General features: G+C 46.3%; 7 protein-coding genes across 7 annotated transcripts; 3 read left to right on the top strand and 4 right to left on the bottom strand.

Annotated features, from left to right (window-relative positions):
- Positions 1 to 518: 518 nt before the first annotated feature.
- Positions 519 to 3,125, bottom strand: TGAM01_v209587 (peptide transporter PTR2; the record flags this gene model as incomplete). The annotated part of the gene is made up of 9 exons (XM_024550589.1): positions 519 to 617; positions 672 to 856; positions 919 to 1,183; positions 1,266 to 1,380; positions 1,437 to 1,968; positions 2,037 to 2,262; positions 2,338 to 2,462; positions 2,535 to 2,765; positions 3,113 to 3,125. 9 exons carry the CDS (start codon positions 3,123 to 3,125, stop codon positions 519 to 521), a joined length of 1,791 nt encoding a protein of 596 aa, XP_024404668.1.
- Positions 3,126 to 8,518: 5,393 nt separating this feature from the next.
- Positions 8,519 to 8,773, top strand: TGAM01_v209588 (hypothetical protein; the record flags this gene model as incomplete). Its single annotated transcript, XM_024550590.1, has 2 exons — positions 8,519 to 8,561; positions 8,682 to 8,773. The coding sequence occupies 2 exons, from the start codon at positions 8,519 to 8,521 to the stop codon at positions 8,771 to 8,773; spliced, it is 135 nt and encodes a 44-aa protein (XP_024404669.1).
- Positions 8,774 to 9,090: 317 nt separating this feature from the next.
- On the top strand, positions 9,091 to 10,910 carry TGAM01_v209590 (hypothetical protein; the record flags this gene model as incomplete). The annotated part of the gene is made up of 2 exons (XM_018800870.1): positions 9,091 to 10,480; positions 10,534 to 10,910. 2 exons carry the CDS (start codon positions 9,091 to 9,093, stop codon positions 10,908 to 10,910), a joined length of 1,767 nt encoding a protein of 588 aa, XP_018665702.1.
- Positions 10,911 to 11,079: 169 nt separating this feature from the next.
- Positions 11,080 to 12,281, bottom strand: TGAM01_v209589 (hypothetical protein; the record flags this gene model as incomplete). Its single annotated transcript, XM_024550591.1, has 4 exons — positions 11,080 to 11,330; positions 11,414 to 11,760; positions 11,866 to 12,101; positions 12,174 to 12,281. The coding sequence occupies 4 exons, from the start codon at positions 12,279 to 12,281 to the stop codon at positions 11,080 to 11,082; spliced, it is 942 nt and encodes a 313-aa protein (XP_024404670.1).
- Positions 12,282 to 13,679: 1,398 nt separating this feature from the next.
- On the top strand, positions 13,680 to 14,930 carry TGAM01_v209591 (hypothetical protein; the record flags this gene model as incomplete). Its single annotated transcript, XM_018800872.1, has 1 exon — positions 13,680 to 14,930. One exon carries the CDS (start codon positions 13,680 to 13,682, stop codon positions 14,928 to 14,930), a length of 1,251 nt encoding a protein of 416 aa, XP_018665704.1.
- A 2,384-nt stretch (positions 14,931 to 17,314) lies between these two features.
- TGAM01_v209592 (hypothetical protein) lies at positions 17,315 to 20,051 on the bottom strand (the record flags this gene model as incomplete). The annotated part of the gene is made up of 9 exons (XM_024550592.1): positions 17,315 to 17,419; positions 17,680 to 17,768; positions 17,838 to 18,334; positions 18,392 to 18,541; positions 18,599 to 18,791; positions 18,875 to 19,387; positions 19,451 to 19,734; positions 19,793 to 19,890; positions 19,971 to 20,051. The coding sequence occupies 9 exons, from the start codon at positions 20,049 to 20,051 to the stop codon at positions 17,315 to 17,317; spliced, it is 2,010 nt and encodes a 669-aa protein (XP_024404671.1).
- Positions 20,052 to 20,601: 550 nt separating this feature from the next.
- Positions 20,602 to 22,169, bottom strand: TGAM01_v209593 (hypothetical protein; the record flags this gene model as incomplete). Its single annotated transcript, XM_018800874.1, has 4 exons — positions 20,602 to 21,162; positions 21,227 to 21,928; positions 21,988 to 22,110; positions 22,167 to 22,169. 4 exons carry the CDS (start codon positions 22,167 to 22,169, stop codon positions 20,602 to 20,604), a joined length of 1,389 nt encoding a protein of 462 aa, XP_018665706.1.
- Positions 22,170 to 22,661: the final 492 nt, after the last annotated feature.

Below are 22,661 nucleotides of genomic sequence, written 5' to 3' on the forward strand. Positions count from 1 at the left end.
CCTAGGATGCAAAGAATGGAAGACATTAAACTTAGGGAAAGAGCTTGACGGGACCCCGAGTTCTCCACTACCTATGGTTGTATGTGCTTGGAGATTGCATTAATTTGCCTGTTTCATCTTGATATGTGGCTGGGTGGGTATAGTCACCTGTATGAAGAAGAGTGCTACATGACGTTAACTGGCTATAACCCCTCTACACTAAATTACTAATGGCAGCTAATTTAACCACAAAAGCATCTGTTTTTTCTGATGGCTTGAGGAGTACGGAGTATAAGTTAAAAGAATTCTTAATTGTAAGAGCATAATCCTCAGGAGCGCAATATATTAATTATCTTATAATAAAGGAATAGAAACGCACTCCCTTAACATATGATTCTTTTATTTTACTATGCAAAGGTTCCCTTATTTAGCTTAGCGGTTTATTTTATAGAAGGATATTTATTATTGCTGGTTTGGCTTTTATTAGATTCTCCTGGAGTTGCCTATTACCGCATTGCCAAGTTATTAAGCTAATAAGATTACGCAGTTTGCTTGTCAGTCTCAGATTCTTCAGCTTCGCTAGTCTTTGTCGTTGAAAGTACGAATTCTTCCTTGTCAATATGGCGAAAGATAAACCACTAAAATAAAGTCAGTATTTGTCTGATTTAACACAGGGGGGTTCCAACACATACAAAGCCAACTGTAACAACTGCGCCTACGATAGCAGGGCCACCAAAATCCCAGACAAGGTAAGGATCAACAATCGCAGCTGTGGTAGCCAGGTTGATGATGTATGCAAAGCCAGTGTTGAAGAGGTTGATGGCTGACACCAAGCCTCTCATGTTGGCTGGAGCACGAGAATAAGCGATACCGTAGGCTACATGTAATACAGATGCATTAGTATCGATAAGGACATGGCATATTAAGTTTTGAACGTACCCGGAACGTTGATGAACAGCTCGGAAAATCCACCGAGAGCGTATGGGATAGCCTCCCACCACAGAGAGATGGGCGAGACCAATCCATTATCCACACACCTCGGGTCGGAAGAGCCATACCAACCGCAGGGCGAGGTTTGGTAGGCTTTGTAAGTTAGCACAGTATAGCCAATGCCGGCAAGTGTACTAAGGAAGAAGCCAGTCGTGATACGAGCAACAGGGCCGTAATGAATTTTAGACTTGCGCAAGAAGGGGTACAGTCCGTACTGTAAGGATCTGGTTAGCGGATTCCTCGTTTCCAAATGCAAAAGGCAAACGAAACCGCAGCCTTGACACGGAGTAACTAACATTGAGGATTGGCCCTAGTACAATAATGCTAAGGGAGTTGAAGTTGCCAATGACATCGTTAGGGACACCGTTGCCTGTGAGCATAGTGCCCAAAAAGTTTGCTGCGCTTCCGATACTACATCCCCCATGTTAGCACAGTTAGGATGATAAGTAGGAACTAGGCAACCGTACCCGTTGTCATTCCAGAACTGAACAGGGAAAAAGCAGAACATTCCCGTTGCCTGCATAGTTCGCTGTACGTCGGCGACGAACTGATCGCTGTAGTGGGTTTCGGCGGACAATCCCTTCTCAGCTCTAACAGACGGTTTGGCGTTGTCCCACCATCCCTTACGACCAATTCTGAATACGCCGCCATTCGCCAGACAGTGACTGATGACTCGGAAAACATTTGGTAGATCAGAGCCGCCAGGCTTGTGCAAAACGAGACGGGGTTTGAGCCAGATAAGGAGAAGAGGCAGGGGAAGATAAAGGATGAGAGGGAGCAAGAAAGCCAACCACCAGCCTACGAATCTTGCCGAGTACGATGTCGCTGTGGACATGAAACCGCCAATGTTGATGAGGAGATAGAACCACAACATGACTCTCTCAGCGCTATGTTCAGGGTCTTCGATTACTCGTTCACCAGATTTGAGAGTCTTGACTTTTGGTACATGCGATTTCATCTGGTCCAGCAGGAGGGGTGTGACATTTGGTTTAAACATGGCTGTGAAGAAAAAGAGTTAACCAGGTGCCGCAATCAGAACGGGTTCAAGTACTCGGGCTGCAACGTACCGGCTCCAATAGCGAGGATGTACACGCCAATAAAGAAGGGAATCTTGGCAGTTCCATCGTCGATCAGTGTCTTGGCACCACCTGCGACAATAAGGACATGGCCGACACCACAAATGATGACACCCCAGAAAATCATTGGGAAGCGACCGAATCTCGTGTCGGCGAGATAACCGACAACAAGGGGAAGGCAGTAAGCCAACAAGCTGAAAGACTGTGAAGTAGCATTCTGTGTTCGATACAGATTAGCATGCGAGACACACAACAAATGCTCAAAGTCAACGGGAGAGGAGCGAGGTCTTACGGCTATTTGCTCGCCCAGGCCCAAGGCGCCTTGAGTAGCCTGGCTTCCATGTGCAGGGGAACCATAACCATTGCCACCCTTGGGCAGAGGTCGGTTGATGTAGTTTGTCCAAATCTGGGCGCAGCCTAAGGAAAGCATAAGTATTAATGCTTCATCCATACTATGTGACGCCGTTAAATCCGACTAGGCAAGCGTACCATAGTAAGAGGCTCTCTCGCAGAACTCAACAGCACAGAGGAGGTAAGCGACTGTTGGAATCTTGCCAGGGACACGGCGCAGAGTAGCAAATTCCTCGTCCGTGGGTTTTCCCTCGTAATTCTGTTCGAGAATGGCGATACTCTGCCCGTGGCTGACATCGGCGGGAGAGTCTTCGAAAGCTTCCTTCTCGCTGGGTACGACGACAGCGGTCTCGTGCTTCGCAAGCTCCGCTAAATAGACCTTATGTTAGACATCACATAATTGAGGTTGGCATCACACATGGCACATACCCATAGCTGTTTTTGTTTCCTGCCTTCTTTAAAAAAAAAAAAAAGGAAAGAAAGAAAAAGAAAGAAAGACGAATTCAACCAGGTTACTCTTGCTACTAGCGTGGGTGATTCGATTCTTTTGTATACCTTAATGCAATACATGGGTGGTTGTTATCTGCAGTAATGAATCAGCATGTCTCCAGCTTCAGGTCCTAGGCCAGGGGTGGCCACACTCAGGCCTCTAGCGCAGCCACTAGTGCAAAGCCAGGGCCGGTCTTAAGAAAGAATGGGGGTCGTATGGATCGTACCGACTCCGTACATCTCGTATATCTGAGTACCACCTACTAAGACGAGATGCTTTGTAATGTTAGCAGGACTACATCTATTTTGTTAGTTCGATACGAGCAGAATTGGCCTAATTTCGATTGGTTGCAAGCACAAGTAACTTCTCATACAAATCTCTATGGCGCAGAACCTGATCATCATAATTGCCACAACACCAAGACTGGTTCCATTTGTCTTGCTTAAGCAGCTGATCAATAGCCGTATATGGTGCTTGTACCAAACTAACAAAGTTGATCCTTGTGGGGTGTATATATATATGATACTCCGTACAGATGCCACTGGGATATAACTAAGCGGTGCCGAAGAGATGAATTCGCACATACCTACGATGCTGCGCTGCACTGGGACGTGAATAAAATTCCGATAAAGTCTATCCGATGCTATCGCGTATTGCTATAATTAAGCTTGAAGACAGACGTCTGACATTTAGCAAGCCCCTTAGCCAAATACACAGAAATAAAAAAAGACTACTATACAAGGGCTACTTACCACTACTAAGTCTACTACCAGTTATACATGTAATTACTTACCTAGCTTAGATGCTGCGGTTTTATCCGTTTTCAGCCACCAAAAAAAAGAAGCTTAGAAAAAAAGTTCCCTGCCCCAAGCACCGCGCCGCCTCTTTTCACCACCGCCAAACGCCTCCTTCAGTGTCTATGCTCACCGGATCCGAAAGAATAAGTCAGGCTACGCCCCGGAGATATTGGAAGGTACATTCCTGTACTTCCGAAAACCAGCTCCAAATATTATCGCGTCATTGCTAGGGAAGTCGACTAACGCGGGCCACTAGTCCACGACGGCGGTCTAGGAACTCGTGATTCTAGACCCCTACTCCAAAAAAAAGTTCCAAAAAAGTTCCAATGCTAGCGACGATTGAGGTGAGTTATTTTCTGTATCTTACAGAGAAATTTGGAATGTTCCGCACATGCCGTTGCCTAAATCAGCGCTTATCCCGAGGTGCTGTTGTTTCGAGTCAAGCATATATTAAAAGTGTTGGCCCTAGTGAGAGCGCCAGCCTAATCAAGGCGGAGGACATCCAAAAAGGGTCTGGGGTCTGGGGTCATCGGCTGCATAGAAACGTTAAGGCATCGGAGTACCCCATGTAAAATTACGCTAGCGAGAACTTTTGATCAAGTGTCATTGCGTGTTTGTACTTGGATGATTCCTCATAATGGACTTAACTGATTCTGGTATACATGTACTGTAATTGGTCCGTACTATGCAATAGATAACCCGCAAGCTTATATAAAATCAGACAGGGGTCCATCCCGCTAGCCCAATTCGCCACTGTATTTATACTGTAATAATAAACTACTAGAAAGATAAGTGGCCAACTTTCTCGCTGAGGCCGTATTCTTCGACTACTTCTGGAAGGTCCAGGCTTACAACTCCCCGCTGTGGCTTCCTTTGAACTCGCGCAATGATAAGAACGCTTGGGCGGCTTCTCTTGTCTCCCCATCTACAAACTGGGCTGCAATCCAGCGCTGCTCTCAAATCAAACAAATCAAATATAGGGTTATATTTATTTATTTAAAAAAATTTCAAGCTATATTCATTTATTACAGATATTTAATTAAATGACTTGCTACAGTATCACTTATTTTACTTACACTATTATCTTACACTCTATAACACCGACTTCCTCTTCGCTGCTTCTTCGCGGAGGGAAGGTAAAAAAACCAACAAACCAACAAACCAAAAACACAAACACCGGAAAACCCCTACTCGTCCCCCCAGAGGCTGGGAGGAGCTATCGCATTGGGGAAATCGGGGCAAAGTACGGCTTACCCTCAGCAGATCGTAACAACAAGGCCACTCTACTGCTTACAGGACCGTTTCGCACAGCTAAGTCGTCTGCAAAGGATTCCATCCCGCTCGTGTTGAAATTACAATACGCAAAATACCGTGGCTTAGTGGCAGGGCGTGAGCGTGCGTATTTTGTGCGTATTTTGCAAACGCCATCAGGGTCTGGTGATGATCCTCTTTAGTGGATGACGCCAGCTTCATCTGGAGGCAACGTTTCAAAGTCTGGGTTGTCGGAACCATTTTTCCTTGGGCGTAAGATAGCCATACCGAAGTCGCGTCGCCGCTCGTCAAAGAGCCAAATCTGTTGAGGATTCTCTGCCCGCAGCATTATTCGCCCTCTTGAGCTCCTCTTGCTATGAGCTTGCTACTTGGCGTCTTTCAGAGCAACAATTTTATCAACATTGTAAGTGAGCGGAATTTTTCTTGATAACCTGAGGCAAGTTACGACTCTTTGAAATGCACTCAGTTCTCCATTTGCCTCCGCGAGTTCGTAAATCCACCACCAATATCTGGTTGGTGTGAGACCTCGCTTCAGGACAAGGGGTAGGAACAGTTGCCATTCCGGGACAGCTTTCCGGGAGGCCATCGACCAGTCCCTTGCTTACAGTCTAGCTTCCTTCTGGTGCCATCCCTATCTCTTGCCACTTGAGACCCCTGAACACTCCACCAAATGATAAGGTATGGTGGGTCTACCAATAGTTAGCAACCTATAGTAAGTCGAGATTTAGTAAAGTAATGCACAACGCCAAATAGTTTGCTCTAACCTTGGATGCGTGAAAGTCCATTATACCAGCTCTACTTATTCTAGCTGAAAGAGACCAAATTTGGCCAGATTTTAGCTTGGATCTTGAGCCGAAGTGGCCACCGTGGTTCATTTAAGGTACGACAAATGTTCTCAAAAGTATCTTACTTATCTTGACTCGGTCCGATTGAGCGAAGACCGTCGCCAGCCCAAATCTGCTGGGGTTCAGCCTGGATTTCTCGCCCAAAGTGCGCCTCTCTGGCTGATGTCCCAAAGCCATCTTATTTGCAGGCCAATAACCATTAACTGGATATGATTTGGGTATGGCTTGGCGAAAACTACTCGATCCACAAAGAGGGGTGGGTCGGCGGATCCACGGAAGGCTTCCCGTAGGACAGCCTTCGTCCCTAGCCACTTGGAAGGCCATGCACACTCCACCCATAGAGATATCGTGGTAGATCTATTATCAACTTGGGCGAATGGAAGAGACTGAGTGCATTTCGGGTAGCCATAACCTTTTTGAGAGGCCGTTTTTAAGTTAGTTGGATGTAAATCTATGCCCAACTGAGTGTCTGGCGTCGTATTCTACTTATTTCAATATTAAGTGCAGGAACAATGTTGCTCATATTAGTCTAGTTTACTAAACAAACGTTTGTACCTCCGTACATTTGAGAGTTTCCACTCATTAGGTGCCAGTGCTCCTGTAACACACAGTTGATTGCATAGCTGGAAATCGATTGTGTTGAAGAACCCCTATAAATCGGACAAATATCGTTTTCTTTTTGTTTTGCTGAGTGTAATGAAAGGATAGGAGTTTTGCGCGCCTCATAGGAAATGTCACAACACTAGTGTCTTCTAAGTTTTGGATACACCAGGTTACCAGGTTATTATTTCCCCTTCAAGCCTCTCATCGTACTGGTTCAAACCCTCCACCTCTTTGCAGCCGGTTGAAGCTGCAGCAGAGGCTATGCTTCTAGCTTGTAGTGTTGTACAAAATCATAACAAGGCTATCGTGTCTGTATTTAGAACATTGGCGAGTGTGGGTATTGGTCGTGGGTCATAGTCAAGAGATCGCAAGCGGGCGTAGAGGCATAAAGGACAACGAAATTAAAAAAAAAAAAAAAAAATTAGATCGATCAAGGATGATATTAGTAAGAGTAATAATTCTTGTGGACACATTTGTAGAATCTCACCATCTCAGTATGAGATAAGCTCCGTAGATGAACCGTATACTTCAGCTTATTTCGCGAGATCAGATTTCGAGCGACTCAGTATGCGAGTTTGTCGATCCCTCACGCTAATTTCCCGTCAACTCAACAACACAAGTCATGGAGAAGCACAGCGCTCTAACATTCTCGGGGCGTATGAAGGGACGATTTTAGATCCTGAAGTGTCGCGATCGTCGTTGTAGCCCCTTGGTTTCGAAAGGGAACGCTGTGTGCCGCATACAGGAGACAGCTTACTTGCAACATCTCCCCACGCACCGCAGGCCTGAATAGTAGACTCAGGAGTGATTGCTTTAAGAATAGGTATTAAACTACGATATATCAATCAATCTCAGTCGTGATGTATATGTCATTCGCCCGGGTCACTGTACTAACGCATGAAGGACGTATGAGCAAGGTTGGAGAGATATGTCAAAGGCTGAAAGTGGCTGCTAAACTAGTTTGCTAGACTAACCAAACCACTTAGACTCACAAGTTCGGTCGAAACAGCCCATAGCTTTGCCTCTTTCTCTGAATCGTATGCCTATGCGGCGTAGCCTTGCCCCCACATACCTAAGCTTGATTCCCACGGTCCAACTATCTGGCAATTTCCAAGGTACTTTCCTCCTTTGCCTTCGAGCACTGCGGAGGTTGCAGCCCAGACAGTAGTTGCTGCTCCTTGCTCGGGGCTTTTGAAGATTCCCGAAATCTTCAATAGTATCTTCAGGTAGGTGCCGCAGCAAGTCGGTCGCTACACCACCCAGGTGTACGCTCCACACATGCAGACCTCTACTGCCATATAGACGTTCGATTTCGTTGGCAGTCCAAATAGCAGCGGTTGTACTCTGTGCGTAGGCCCGGTTTGCGTCATACTAATTTTCGAGGTTTAGATCATCGAAATGAACAAAGCCAAAACGGTTGGCATCGGAAGAAAGAATAATTAGTCGGGATTAAACTCAGGGGCCGATGAATCGATAAGGACATTTTTAAACAAGTTCATGTACAAGAAATGGACCAGATGGTTGGTACCAAATTGGGTATTGATTCCATCTTTAGTATGTCCATCTGGACAGGCCATGACACCGGCGTTGCAGATAAGTAAACTTAGCAAGGTGTGACGAACCATACACTAGATAGTCATTATAGGGTAGATTCCCAAGGGACAAACCTAGTAGTGATTCTGGGTTTATGTTAGCGGAGCGGTTACGAAACCTAATAGGCAATGTAGGCAATAGTAAACAAAATCACCAGAGAGTAAGCAGTGCAGAGTGTGTTGCAATCTTAATACTGTGTTAACAACTGGCTATCTAGATTATCTAAATGAGCGTGGTGAAGTGAGCTTATATACCCAGTTGGTTCTGGGCTTGTGAGGCTCATTGGACGAGTTATACGAGTCGTCGCTCATTGAGCTCGTTTAGACGAGTCGAACGAGTCGTTCGTTATTGGTTAGTCGGCCCATAGTTATTCCGGTGGGTCCTGTCGGGTAGGCCCGTTGTCGTGACCATAAGAGCTGGGTCGTGACAATAGCCGAGATCAACCATTACATACATCCCATAATAGGTGTGTGATAGGAGGATTCCTAAGGGATTAACAACAAAAAAAAAGAAAAAGCGCTCATGCACATAATAAGAGGGGACCCCGAGTTCTCCACTACCTACGGTCGTATGTCCTAGATACCCTACTTTAATAACTTATAACCTTTTACAAATGCGTTGCGCTAGAGTTCTGAAGAGATACAGAAGACAAATAATTACTGATATGTCTCTTTAATTGATATAGTGATGGATAGAAACTATTGTTGGTTGATTGGAAATTGCGCTCGTCGGACAAAATGTTGCACCAGCTCTGCAAGTAAGAGGCTGGGTTGGTGATGTGGCGTCGGTCATGAAGCCGGCAGACCTGCTTACAATTGCTGGCTACAGTGGAACTCCCTCCCTAAGGTGCCTATAAGTACAGGGCAACTTATGAAATGCTGCGATTACAGCTGCCTAATACCGCCTGTTTACCTTCCAGCCGGGCGCATCTCAGAACAACATTTGACAGATAGATGACAATGGCTTACTGACTTTTCACCATCTTCTATCTCTACGGGTCTCTGTTATATCTCACTCATCCTGTCTCCAGTTATCGCACGCGTCCCGTTCAGTGAAATCTACTCGCATCGTCTCCTGACCTCGACTCTCATCTCATGGCCCGAGTAGAAAGGAGATGCGATGGTTGCTGGACGTGTCGACTTCGTCGCAAAAAGTGCGATGAAACGCGACCGGAATGCGCCAACTGCAGTGATTTGCAAGTTGCCTGCCACTACGGGCGGAAACCCAAATGGTTCGATGGCGGCAAAAAGCAAGAGGCCATGGCTGCGCAGATCAAATCTCAGATCAAGACGCACGCTGGTTATCGTCGAGAGAGACGCCATGCCTCGGCAGGAGTCGCGAAATTTGCAAAAACAGCACAAACCAGAGAGGATCTCAATTTCGTCAACCTTGTCCCGAAAGACGACTCTGTTAGCGGTGGATTGAACTCCCACATCGATGCGACGAGTGAGGCGACTCGTCAAAACGCTGCAGTGGATTTGAGCAAACGCAACATACGCGATGCTGCGCCAGGACTTAGCCTTGCAACCAAATTTGGTCGGCCTGGACCTGATCCCGATATGATGTTCTACGGAGAAGACTACGACATGGACTTTCTCATGAAGTATCTGGACAATGTATTCCCGCTGATCTTTCCATTCTACCAAACTCCTCTACTTGGCCCTGGGCGTGGCTGGATCTTCTCGTTTCTCTCGCAGAGCAAAGTTGCTTTCAATTCAGTGCTGGGCATCAGCTCTTACTTCTTCACAGTTGCGTTAAGCGAAGCATACTCTGAGGAAGAGCATAGACAGTGCAAGGCGGTAGTCTGGTCTCGGCTCGTACGACAGGCAGACATGTGCTTCGATATGCTGCAGCAGGATATACAGGAGCTGAATAACCAGGGCGAGCAGGCAAAGCTGGTGGATAAGATCCGAGTCATGGAGAGTATTGTTCAGTTTCTTACTTTTGAGGTAGCGCTAGGCAGGTCGGCGAATTGGAGCAACCATCTCTCGCCTACCATTGCTCTCTTCCTAGACATACTGCAGAATCACACCGATAAAACTTCTTCATCGAAACTACTCGACATCTTGAAAGAGATCAACCAACGCCCGCTATATGCCATTGAAGATGGCTTTTATGTCTGGGATAACCGACAGGAATGCTTTCGGTTCTTTACTGGGCTTCTTCTTTTCATTGACGTTGTGGCGAGCACCTCCCTTGAGCGACCACCACAACTTCTCGAACATCATCCGCAGGTTCTTTCCGACAGAGATGATGGAACCTATAGCAAGGGCGAGGCCACTATCCGACTATCGAACCTTATCGGCTGTCGAAATTGGACTATACGTGTAGTTGCCGACATATCGGCATTAGATGCCTGGAGAAAGGAGAAGACGAGAAAGCACGTCGACTGCAAGACAGAGTTAATTGAGCGTGCCAGCCACATTACTCGAATGCTTGAGGACGCCAGTTCACGGATAGACGTTGATGGCGCGGCTCTTACAGGTAAATGGTGGTCCATTGGCTTTATCAACTTGCATTATCTGACCTGTGTCTAGCAATCTCTACGGCAATTTGGACCTGCGCGGCGAGGATCTACCTTGCAGTCGTCATCTCCGGTTGGCTGCCATTGTTGCCAGAGGTGCGATCAAATGTGGCGCACGCACTTCAGTTGTTACAGACAATGGCTGGCTCCTCTCGGTTGCGGGCGTTGACCTGGCCGCTCTGCGTCATCGGCTGCATGGCTGAGCAAACGCAGGAACAAGCCTTTCGCACTCTTTTCGCCGATTTGGATAAGCCAACACTGATTGGAACGTTGGATGAAGCACTACGCATTATGGAGAGTGTATGGCGGATTCGAGGATCCTTGAAGAGTGAAGTGTGGGATATACAAGCATGCTTGACAATTCTTGGCACGCCGGCTTTGCTAGTTTAGAAGAACTTGGGATACGACCGACCAATACTGGCAAAGCGAGTAAGATTGTATATATTCCAGTGTCTGCAGCTAATACTGAATTGCTTGAGGCCTGATGCTCAGAATATTACACTTGCTGACAAATAAACAGAACCGCGCAATATCGCAGTAAAGCGTACGGTCTGGTCATCTATTTCCCCTTCCAGAGATCCAGCACTTCCTTCACAGTGGTCGTCTTTACCTCTGGGAATATCTTGTTGAGAGATTTGTCTGCTGGCATATCGAACAAGCCGGCGATTATGTACAGGCTGAATTTGGAGAAATAGCTTTGCAGCATTGGCTTTGGGAAATGCTCGTAGGCCATGGCATGGGATGGTAGTTCAGTAACCTCTCCCTTCTCAAGCTTCTCGATGCCTTCATAAGTAACATCAAATTTGGATCCTATGAAAAGATAAGAATAATTAGTAGTTGGAAAAAAGCGATCATTAAGCTACAGCTAGCAAGTATATGTAAAGGGAACTTACCGGTCGCTTCTTCAGCGAGCTTCAAAACCTGATTCCACGTCACCTTATCGCCGTAGCAAAACGTTTCTTCTTCCCACTTAGGCAAATCGAGTGCCTTGACGACGAATTGGGCCACGTCTCGCGTATATGTAAGCGAGAATACATCGTTGCCGCTGCCTGGGATGGCTGCCACTTTGTTGGGGATATCAAGGACGAAAGCGAATGGCGCCGGGAGATGAGTCTCTATGTGCGGCATGCCATAGTAGTCGAGGAAATAGCCAACGTGGAATCGTGTCCATTCGAGGTCTGTTTGGCGGAGCTGCTCCATCGAGGCAAAGCGGACTTGATGTTGCGGTAAGCAAAGGTTACTATGTTCATTCCAAACATGTTAGCATTTGTAACTACCAGTCCCATCTGAAATGAGAGTATGTGACCAAAAATGAAAAGAAAAGAAGGTCTCGGTGCGAATCTACCTTTCCAATGGCGCGGGTACGCCCCAGTCGCTTTGAACGAAGCGTTTCGTGGGCGCTGCCTCTGCAGCTGCCTTGATGAGATTGCGTTCGGCTGCTCCGGCTTCAGGCATTATAACGCTGATAGTAGAAATGACTGTATGGACATTGTGCTTCTCCAATATGTTGGTTACGGCATTGATGTCGTTGTAGTCGACCTTGATAAGCGGGGGATCGCTTGAAGACCAGTCTTTGGGGGCCTTGTAATACATCCATGTCAGAACAAGCTTTGGGATGGATAGCTTCAGTAGTGAATGCTAATTTATCTTTACCTCACGGGCAAGCACAATGACTTTGTACTTTGCGGCGGCTACTAGGGCGTCACTGATGGTTCTGCCGACGTTGCCAGAGCCGCCAGCGATTGCAATTGTGGTAGACATGATGCTAAGGTAGAAATTCTTCTAGTTGTATAAGAATCGAGTTTTGTTCGTCAATGGTAGGGAAAGAAGTTGTAGATTGAGACAAGTTGCGTTGAAGAGTAAGTTGTTGGATATGGCACGTAAACAGGGGATAATGCAGTGCTTTATATGCCTGTTCTCCCCAATCCTTTCATCCACACTTTGCTGTCTTGGAATTACAAATGGATCACGATTTGTAAACACATCATCCCTTATCCCACATCTCATTAATAATGATCTGATACTTGCCGCGTATTCTTGAATATGCCCATAGATCCTACAGGGAGGTAGCTGAGGAAGATGGTCTGATTGGCGCCATCCTACACTGGGACGGCCGCGCGCCGAGCTAAATTAGGAATAGGTCAACGAGTTTGATCTCTTTATGGAAGCCCGCGCGGCGCGACAGAATTGTACTAGCCTGTCTCTGAATGCTATGGGGCTCCATCGCGTGAAGATCGTAGCGGGAAATACGGAATCGGAGGAAACTATCAAATTGCTCTTTGGACACAATAGCTAGCATTCGCTTCCTTTATTTTGCTATTTGCTGCACGGGCCTGGTGCGGTCTCTCTTTTGCTAACAGAGAGTCGTAGGTGTTTTGGAGCCAGTTATCTAATCAATGGTATAGTCCAACTCAAGCTGTTATGGAATAGTCTACTAGGTAAGACGGTATATGTCCAAAACCAAAAGTCCCGTTGCGTTACCTCCCAAGTATATAATTCGCTATCAATTTAATTTGGATTAAGTAGCTGGTCTTAGTTGCTAAATATGCTAGTTTTGTGTAGCATTTACTTCCGTCAAGTCCTAGCAAACTCAGCGGCTTTATCAGTTTTACACACGGGTTGGTCTCTGTCTCCTTGAGGTAATTAACAGACATGTCGGATAGTACTGAGTTTCGAGTTAGAGTTGTGAAGTCAGTTCTTAAACTAGTTGCTGGATCACTAGGCATCCACTTGGAATTCCTCGGGAATTTCCTCCCCCACTATGGAGTGCCTGGACCACTCTTTTCTCCCATTTACTCGGCATTCGGCATTTGCATCAAACGTTCCAAAACCCCGAGAATACTAATTAGTGCATGCTACTGCACCTAGAAGCGCTGCGCATCAGCGATAATTGAATTTGGACCCTATTTATTTTCAAGTTCTGTCTAGATGAAATATGAGTCTTCTAGTTAACCTTTCCTCTTTAGGAGATATATATGCTTTTCGTGACGTCAGTAGTTCTGCCGATATTCAATGCTTCAGCTGCTTGACCCCATTCAGTCGTCATTGTATGTCTCTCCGCTTCGAGTATATTAATTGGACCTGTCCTTGTGAGAATTATACGTCTATGCACGGTATTTAACACAATAAAATCTCACTCCATTTGCCTACACATCAGCTATGGCTGCACAGAAAGACAAAGTCGTCATTATTGGAAGTGGTTGGGGTGGCTATAGCCTGGGCTATGGTATCGACCACAACAAGTATGATGTCACATTAATCTCGCCCGAGAATACTTCCGCAGTAACTCCTTTATTGGCCAGCGCCGCTTGCGGACTGTTTGACCCTCGATTGGCACATGAGCCTCTTCGACGGAGGGATTTCCACGCAAAGTATTACAAAGCACTTGTTGTTGACATCGATTTCGACACAAAGACTCTCATTTGTCAGCCAGCGTTCGATGAGCTGACGGACGAGCGTTTCAATGTCGACTATGACAAGGTTATCCTTGTACCAGGATGCCGTACCAACACTTTCGGCATCCCTGGCGTCACGGAAAATGCCATCTTCGTGAAGAATGTTGCCAATGCGAATGCAGTTAGAAGCCGATTGAACGACATTCTTGAGATGGCCTCGCTGCCAGGGACATCAGAGGACCGTCAGAGGCAACTGCTGCATGTGGCTATTGTTGGCGGCGGTCCCACTGGCATTGAGATGGCGGCTGAGCTGACGGATTTATTTAATGGAGACGCCAATGTCCTGTTTCCGCACTTGAAGGGCAAGGCGTCTGTTTCTGTATACGACGTGGCTCCTCATATTTTGGCACCTTTCGATCAAAAACTAGCAGAATATGCGACCAGTGCCCTAAAAAAGGGCAGAGTCAACATTAAAACGAATACGCATATACTTAAGGTTACCCAAAATACGATTGAAACTCAAGAAGACGGCGCTACCGGCTATGGCATGCTAATCTGGGCCACGGGGAACAACTCGGTTCCTTTAGTCGACAAACTGAATCTTCGAAAGACGGAGAAGGGGTTGGTGCGAATTTTGACGGATGACCGTCTCAATGCTTTCGCACCAGATGGCAATGCCTTACGGAACGTATTTGCAATGGGAGATGCAGCAGATATTGAGGGCGGAACTCTACCAACAACCGCCGAAGTTGCGATTCAAAAAGCAGACTACATCATCAATGTGCTGAACAAGAATGACACGTCTCCATTTGCATACAAGCAACGTTCTTTAGTCACTTACACCGGGAGACGGGACGGTGTAGTCCAGGGGAAGCGTGAATACACGGGTTACGGAGCGTGGTTGAGTTGGAGATCTGGTAATTTCTTTTGGACTCGGTCATGGCGGAGGAGAATCTTGATGTGCTATGCGTGGCTCATGGACTGGTTAGACGGGAGAGAGATCATCCGCAATTAGCAAAAGGAGAAAAGTTATTCTAAGATATTCCGGATATGTATCAAGGTACAATCTAAGAATGCTCAATCACACAGATGAGTCAATGGATGAGAGCTCCCCTGCTGTCTTTCATTGTGGAGTAATATCACTGATCCAAGCACGTTCACCACCGCCATGTTGCTTTGTCTCATGTTATCATTAGTTTACTAGAGACATGAACGAATCTAAAAAGTGACATGACTAGTAAATCTTGTGGCCCATAAACCACCAACCCGATTGTTGGCTCTTTCCCGTCCAATGCATCAGACATATGTGTACATGGGAAAAGTCGGGAGCGTAAATGGAGTCATGCCTCCTGACCACAATCCTGCACATCCGGACCAATCTAGATTCATAATCATCATTAGCCAGGGTAGTGATTGCCGTATTAGATGAAGTATACTTACAGGCGCAGAATGCCACGGGAAAGCCAACGGAATTTCCAGCTACTAATAAACTCTCATTGTCAACCATGTAGCCTGTGGCGAGGAGTGTCAATTCGACATTGAAAAGTAAAAGGGCCATGAATAAAGGCCAAGAGCTCCTAACAGAGGCGACGGTAAATATCGCGTTAAGTATGAGCCAACTCCATAGATACAAGGAGAGCGCTTGACTGAACTCGGGAAGGAGATGGCCTTCGGCATCGCTGTAGGCTATTGCTACTGTTAGAAAATTGTTCCAAGTTTGCTTCATACTAAGCGTTGATAGGAAGAAATCATACCATCAATAATGCCCGATCCTGGAATGAAGACTGCCGGTGAAATGTTTTTGTTAGCTTTATCCATTGATGCAAAGGCTGGTAAGTGAACAGTAAGAGAAATTCTTACTAAGTGCGAAGCTTAGGCTCAAAGCCGCATATGCTGGGAAGATTGTAGCTCCAAACTAGGAAGTAAACATTAGAGATCTTGAAGTTCTATTCACTTTTGTCAAATGTCATACCGTGTTTCCGGCAACAAACTCCATGATTCCAGAAATAAACTGGCATACTCCACCAAAGAAGACAAATACTTCCACCAAGATATTCTTCTCCACAATGCCGCGTGCGTGAACACCAAGCATTGAGAGTAGAAACAATCCTGTAGCAAATGATAGAAGGCCTAAGGGTGCTGGATTTGCAAAACTTCGATGAACAACAGGTAGCGAAGGTTGATCACGATTGTCAATATGGCCGCCCTTGGTTCGAAGTCTTTCAAGATCCGGCTCATTTGAGCTCACAGATTGGCGCCTCTCCCTCTCGTCATATTCATACTTTCGGCCTTGGTTGGACATGTTTAAGAGATAATTGATAGTGTTGTGTATTGACTGAGAGCAAACAAAGTTCTTAATCGGCCTGCTTTTAAAATAGATGACTACGGCGGGCTCCATCTTCCTTTAAATAGATCAGGTCGAGCCTCTACAGAGCTACCTTGACTCAGAGCTCGTAGCTTACATGTTATCTCTCTTCTCTCAAGTTATAACACCTGCCAAAGCTCATTAAGCTTGTTTAGAAAATCCGGGGAACTGGCGGGGGAAGAACTGAGACGCTGGAAAACGCGGGGTCCCCAGACTACGATGACTTTTCGGGTTCGGGATGTGAAGCCGATGCCCGGGGCGCTCAACTCCACACTCAGCTCAACCAATCACTCGTAGGAATAGATATATAGAGTTGGCCCAACGATAAGGAAATTGCACTAAGCCACTTCGCTAATACTAGGCGGACACTAGTTCTACGGCTTCTATTGGCGGCTATTGCTGTCACTTCTATTCCTATATACTATCAGCCTTTCGGTCCTCCCGAGTCCACTGCCGTGGTTTTAGTGCTACTTCTGTTTTTCTTGCCCTATCTCTCCCACGACTCATGAGAAAGCCATCTGGCGGTGCCCTACGGCTTCGACTGCTCCAGATCGCCAAGGGGCTTCCGCTAGCTTCCGAACCTTCAATTCTGAATGGGCAATTATCAGCTTAAGACCTAATAAGTGGATATGCCTCTCCACGGGGCAGTCTCATTCCTTGAAATGAGCCCACTATGTTTTACTACATCTGTCTTAACGATCTCGGCTCTTGAAAAGAATCCACCACATCTTACTGATAGGAATGCGGTGTCCTTCACGTTACATAAGTCGGCAGAAAGAAAGACCACTGTAGACAGGGTTCATTACTCGCTATCCTATTGAATAAAAGCCGTTATTATTCATTATACATGTACGATAAGATTAGTTCAATTAGTGTCGCCAATAGTGTTTCTGATCAAAGCATCATACATGTTTAGCATAGAGATCTGCCGAGTCTCTTGCCCATCTGCATACAAGCTCAGGATTGATGCTTCCCATTCTGCGTGACCAAAAAGTCCGCTAAAAAGTCAAAATCCCCATCAACCATGAATTCTCCTAGGTCCATATAAGATTCAAGTCCACTGGGCGGAAAAATATCTGAAGAATGTTCAATCGGAAAGTTCCGCATCCCACTACTGCTTGTGTCTGACTCATTGCGATCTATCGTTTGGAATCTAGTTAGCTATTGGCTGGTAGACATATTCTTGTAAGTTGGGCCATATATTTTGTTGAGCAAGGATGTTGAGAAAAGAGAAAGCCACAACAACAATATTTCTCGTAGCATGTCACTTACCCATAGCCCTCAAGATTAAAGAAAGTTGGGCAAGGTACTCTGCACAGCGCTCAATGACTCGGTTTCCGGAATCAAGTCGACGCAGTGCTTCAATTGCGTTTTCTATGTAGGGGCGTGACTGACTTACCTTTATCCCGATGGATGTATCATAGAGGGCGTCTTTGGATGTGGATACTATCATGAGGGATGCGAAAATAACTAGCGCAGCATTGAATGCTACAAAGCGGTGAGTTTGATGCCATTCAGCTTGTTATATAAGACGACGTGGGTATAAGCTATACTTACTGTAGTAAAGAGAATAGTTCCACGCGCCTAGCAACTCGCGTCGCCAGCTACTAGACAGCGTTATACAATGAACTATTGAGATGATGGAAATGGCGGATTCGACGCAAGACTCAACACTGTTGAGACTCATCTGCCGCAAAAGCTTTTTATCAGCGCTGCTTGAATCATCCTCAGAAGTCCCAAGGGTTTTCAGAAAGCTTTCTAAATGCCGACGATGAAGCAGAATTCGGAGGTTGTTGTAGCGCACTGAGAGAACAATGCTAAACCTATGGCAGATGATTAAATCTTTGTCCATCTTGTCAACGTCCTCGGGGTTCATTGGTGTATCCCAGATACGGAAACCCAAAGATGGGACTAGTTGGAGCCGCCAAAGGTCCAATTGGTGTTGTCCGTCAAACACACGGGAGATGGCGCTAGACAAAGATGCGGGGTCCTCAAAACCAAGGTTTTGTCCATAACACGAATCTAAAACATTGTAGAGTATGGCATAAAGTTTTCTAGATATCGTTAGCAAAAACGTAAAGATTCATGGGAACTTTTCTTTGATCGCTTACATGGCAGCTGTAAAGAAGGCTCCATCGGGCTGAGGGCATGGCTCCACCTCCAAATTTGGGCCAAGCATTTGTATGTCGTTAAGAGGCATGTCGAGCTTTATGTATGACTCTGGAATTGTACATGGTCGACCAAATGTCATACTTAGAGTGCTGGGTCATGCAGCTCATTAGCACCCTTTTCACTATAGAGGATACTCAGAGACGTACCGATCGAGAAGAATACATCCGTACCAGGTTCGCTTACGAATCTCACATTCTAAAGGCGAAAATCCCCGGTTCGCGTCCGGTGAATGCAAGCCCAGTTGATAAGCCGCCGAAATAGCTAGTCCATGTGTAGTCCAAGCCTGAACGGACTTTTGAGTTCCCTGGAGATATTGGCCTAGAATCAACAGATATTGTACTATAGAGGAGGAAAACAAGTTAGCATTAATAACATGACTGAGAGAAAAGATAAAGAAGCTGCTGCGTGCTGCCTACACATACCCATTTCTAGACTTGCATTTCGTTTGGAGTCCCGATCGCACAGTCCGTTTGCTCTTTGGTAGTAGATATCGGACTCTTGTATCCTCTTATCAACAGGTATGTCGTCTTTAGCGGACAAACTTGCTGCAATGGCAAGAATAATGTTAAGCAGGCCAAGCCAGGTCCGCCGGACGGCGCGAAAACGCTCGTTTTTCATCTGCACATAGGTTTTGCAGAAAGACGGCTCATGGATGAATGGTAAGAGCTGCCCGGTTTTGAGAAAGTATTGCTGAATGAGGCTCCAGGTCCGCTCTTCAGATGGTAGTGCATATATATTTACTCCCGTGTTTCTCATCAAGTTATTAGTCCTGCCTGGCGTTGGTCCGGGGGATGGGGGCCTGGACTTGGAGACATTTACGATTCCTCTGTGTCTCTGATCTGTTGGCGTTAATACATCAGCTAATTCGTTTCCTGATTTAGCTTGTAATATGGCTCGAGATATGTAGCGCATAAACGCAATGTTTGATGAAGGACCTGGATGAGTTAGCTGCCGGGATCTTTTCTCCCCCTTCTGAGGAACTGGCGCATGTGGCGTACCGAAAAATCCACAGTCTTCTTCATTTGTAAACTTCATGGCGCCCATACCATCAATGGAATTTTCCGAGATATCAATCTCTCCTAGCTCAGTGGCGTCATGGCTTTCCAGGGTTGATGGGAGCAGCACAGATTGATGCTCCTCGACGAATGAGACCGAATCATTGGCCGGAGTATCGTGATCCCCGCGATTCGACAGTGTAGCTCGCACTTCATTCGGAGTATTATGTAGTTGTTGGAGGGAGCTTTCAATATCTTGTAACCTCTGCTCAAGCTGGGAGATGTAGCTGCTTCTGCGATCAGTAGGCGGGATAAAGCCAATATGCGAATATCAAAAACTCTCACCTTCTCCCCACGGTCAAATTAGAAGGGGTAGAGCTATCTGGGTATTGACAATCTGCGCCTAGCTCTTGGCATAATGCGCAGGGGTGATCACCGCTGCACTGTGGAATTGTCAGATACGAGAGTCATGTCGGCGACTCGACACTCGAAGCCATTCGTAAACAGCTGATCTAATACTTACGCGGGATTTCCGGCGTCTGCATAAACTGCACGCAAGGGTGACTCGTCGCCGCTTGCTTGGGGGAAGTACCGGGGAAGCCATAGTAGGGACTCAGTCTGCTTTGTTAAGCGGATGCGTTCCCCGTGCCGTAGGGGAATATATGTATGGAGAGCCGAGCCGGCATTGTGCCGCCGTCGGAAGTGCTGTGCCGAAACCCCCAAGATGCCCCATAGAGTGGCGTTGAGCTAGTTGTAGAGCTAAACCCCAAGTTTTGGATCTGTGGGGGTGGTTATACTCACCAACAAGGTCATGGTGGGTAGGGGAAACCTGACCCACGTATGTGAGTACGATATCATCGTTTTTAAAATAAATTACTTGGTAACATAGGTGCAAGAAACGTTCCATGTACAGCGTATAGAGAAAAGCGAAGAGGAAAAAGTTCATTTCCTGCTTTACGAGAAGTGTCGCTTTGCTCTGATGCAGACATTGTGAATCAATCAAGGTGGGGAGATCCTCGTGTATCATGGTAGTTTCATTTCAAGGGCATTGAGATCATGGCTGCTCAGTTGGCTGAAACGTAACGTTCAATCAAGTAAAAAAATAAGATAAATACTGATACAAAAAGTCCTTGTTATATGAGATGCGCATGCCGTTAAAGCACCGCTTGCTTCTGCTTCGGAGCTTCATTCGTGAACCATCCCATATACTTATTTTCCGTGGTGCGCTGAACGCCAGTCTTAGGATCAACAGCATCTTTTCCTTCGTTCAACACCCGACTGAGCGCCTCCTCGGCATGGCTTTCGACATCATATCCATAGACCTCCAAAACGGTCTGCGGGTCTCCGTAAAGGTTGCTGCTCCGAATAAAGTACTTGCCCTCCATCTCAGTAGCCATGGCGGCGTCACGCTGTCGACTCTGCGGGCCATCTGGCAAATGCCAAATTGCGCCATTGATGAATGATACCTGTTGCTTCATGTATGCCTTTGGCATACGCTCGGTTTCGTAAAGTTTGATGGCCTCAGTCAAGTTGAGTTTGCCTTGCACAACTGCACCAATGCATTTGCCTAAAAAGGCACCGTCTTCCATAGCGGTTGCAGCGCCTTGTGCCATGTGGTTGACCATTGAATGGGCGGCGTCACCCATCAGAACTACATTCTTCTTGGGTGAGGACCATGATTCCAAGGGCCCAGTTACCAACAAAGGCCAGCGAGACTAGTAAATTTGTGATTAGCGAAGCGGTTGATGTGTGAGCGAAAATCTTTTATGGACTACTTACTGTCTGTGGAACCATATCAATGATCCGCTTGATTCTGGGATCAAAATCTTTGTACTCAGATTGCAACTCCTCAAGCGGAACGTCGTGTTGAGTAGCTTCGAGCTTCTTAGGCGGGTGATGCGAGAGCACCATGTTAAAGACGTCGCCACCGCTGATGGGATATGTAATAACGTAAGCATCAGGACCCATCCAAACTTCCATAGTCAGCTTATCAACAATTTCCTTTGCAACTGGATCCTGGCGAATGAGATCGTACGGCACAATTGCCCTGTATGCACAGTTGGTGGTTGGACACTCGGGGATGACTTCAGGGAAAAGTGCTTGGCGAACAACGCTGTTGACTCCATCAGCGCCGATACACAAGTCGAATCTGTGTGAGTCGCCCTTGGCTGTCTTTGCTGTCACCCTGTCCTCAGAGTCATACTCGATTTCGACCACGCGAGAGTCAATGTGAATGACTGCGCCCAGTTGCTCTGCTACCTCTACTAGTCCCTCATGGAGGTGAGCGCGATGGACAAGCCACCAGGGTCTTCCCAGGGTTTTTTCCAGAACGGGGATGTCAGTATATCCAACTTTGGTGCCATCTTTACGACGCATGTTGAGTTCTTCGATCTGAACTAGGTTGTCTCCTATCACTTTGTCGATTCCCCATCTCTGAAGGAGGACAGACACATTGGGAGTCACTTGGATGCCAGCGCCAATCTATATGATGTAGTATTCAGTCAGTTGTGTGATATTCAAAAGACTATGGGGATGCGTACTTCACCCAGTTTTGCAGCGCCTTCCAGCAGACTAACTTCAACACCGGCCCGACGAAGGGCAATCGCAGCCGCAAGGCCACCGATTCCGGCTCCAATAATTCCTACGTGAAGCTTTTGAACAGTCTAACGCAACAAGTAAGCCATATTGCTTAACGCACAAACACCGAGTTCACACTCACCATCTTGTGTAATGTTGTATATAAATGAAGCCAATCTCGAGAAAAACTTAGAGTAAAGAAGAGTAAAACAGAAAATGATGCCCGAAGACTCATGTCAATCGTGGATTCTCTGAACTGTATTTATCATTTTTTGCGATTATACAATGAGAGATGCCGAGTTTTAGATGTCGGCCCGTCGGCCCGTCGGGGAGTTAGGGAACTCGCGTCGATTCTTTATTTCCAATAGAAATAGCGCATAACTCCGGTAATAGTATGAATAGATGATCGAAAATCCATTTTGATTCCTTTCCATTGCCTGTTTCGACGACTTTTGATCTCCTTGGAATTACTTTCCTTATACCGCTGATAAATACTCCCTGCTTCAGTACACTACTTGACATGGCAGGACACGTAAAGACAAAGCTTGTTCCTCATTTAGGAGGTATTGATGCTGGGTATAGATACTCTTCTACCGATTGCTCCCTTCCAACTCTAGTATTAATTAATCCATTCACC

This window comes from Trichoderma gamsii, assembly GCF_001481775.2.
Source record: "Trichoderma gamsii strain T6085 chromosome Unknown Scaffold_48.2, whole genome shotgun sequence".
Classification (NCBI taxonomy): domain Eukaryota; kingdom Fungi; phylum Ascomycota; class Sordariomycetes; order Hypocreales; family Hypocreaceae; genus Trichoderma; species Trichoderma gamsii.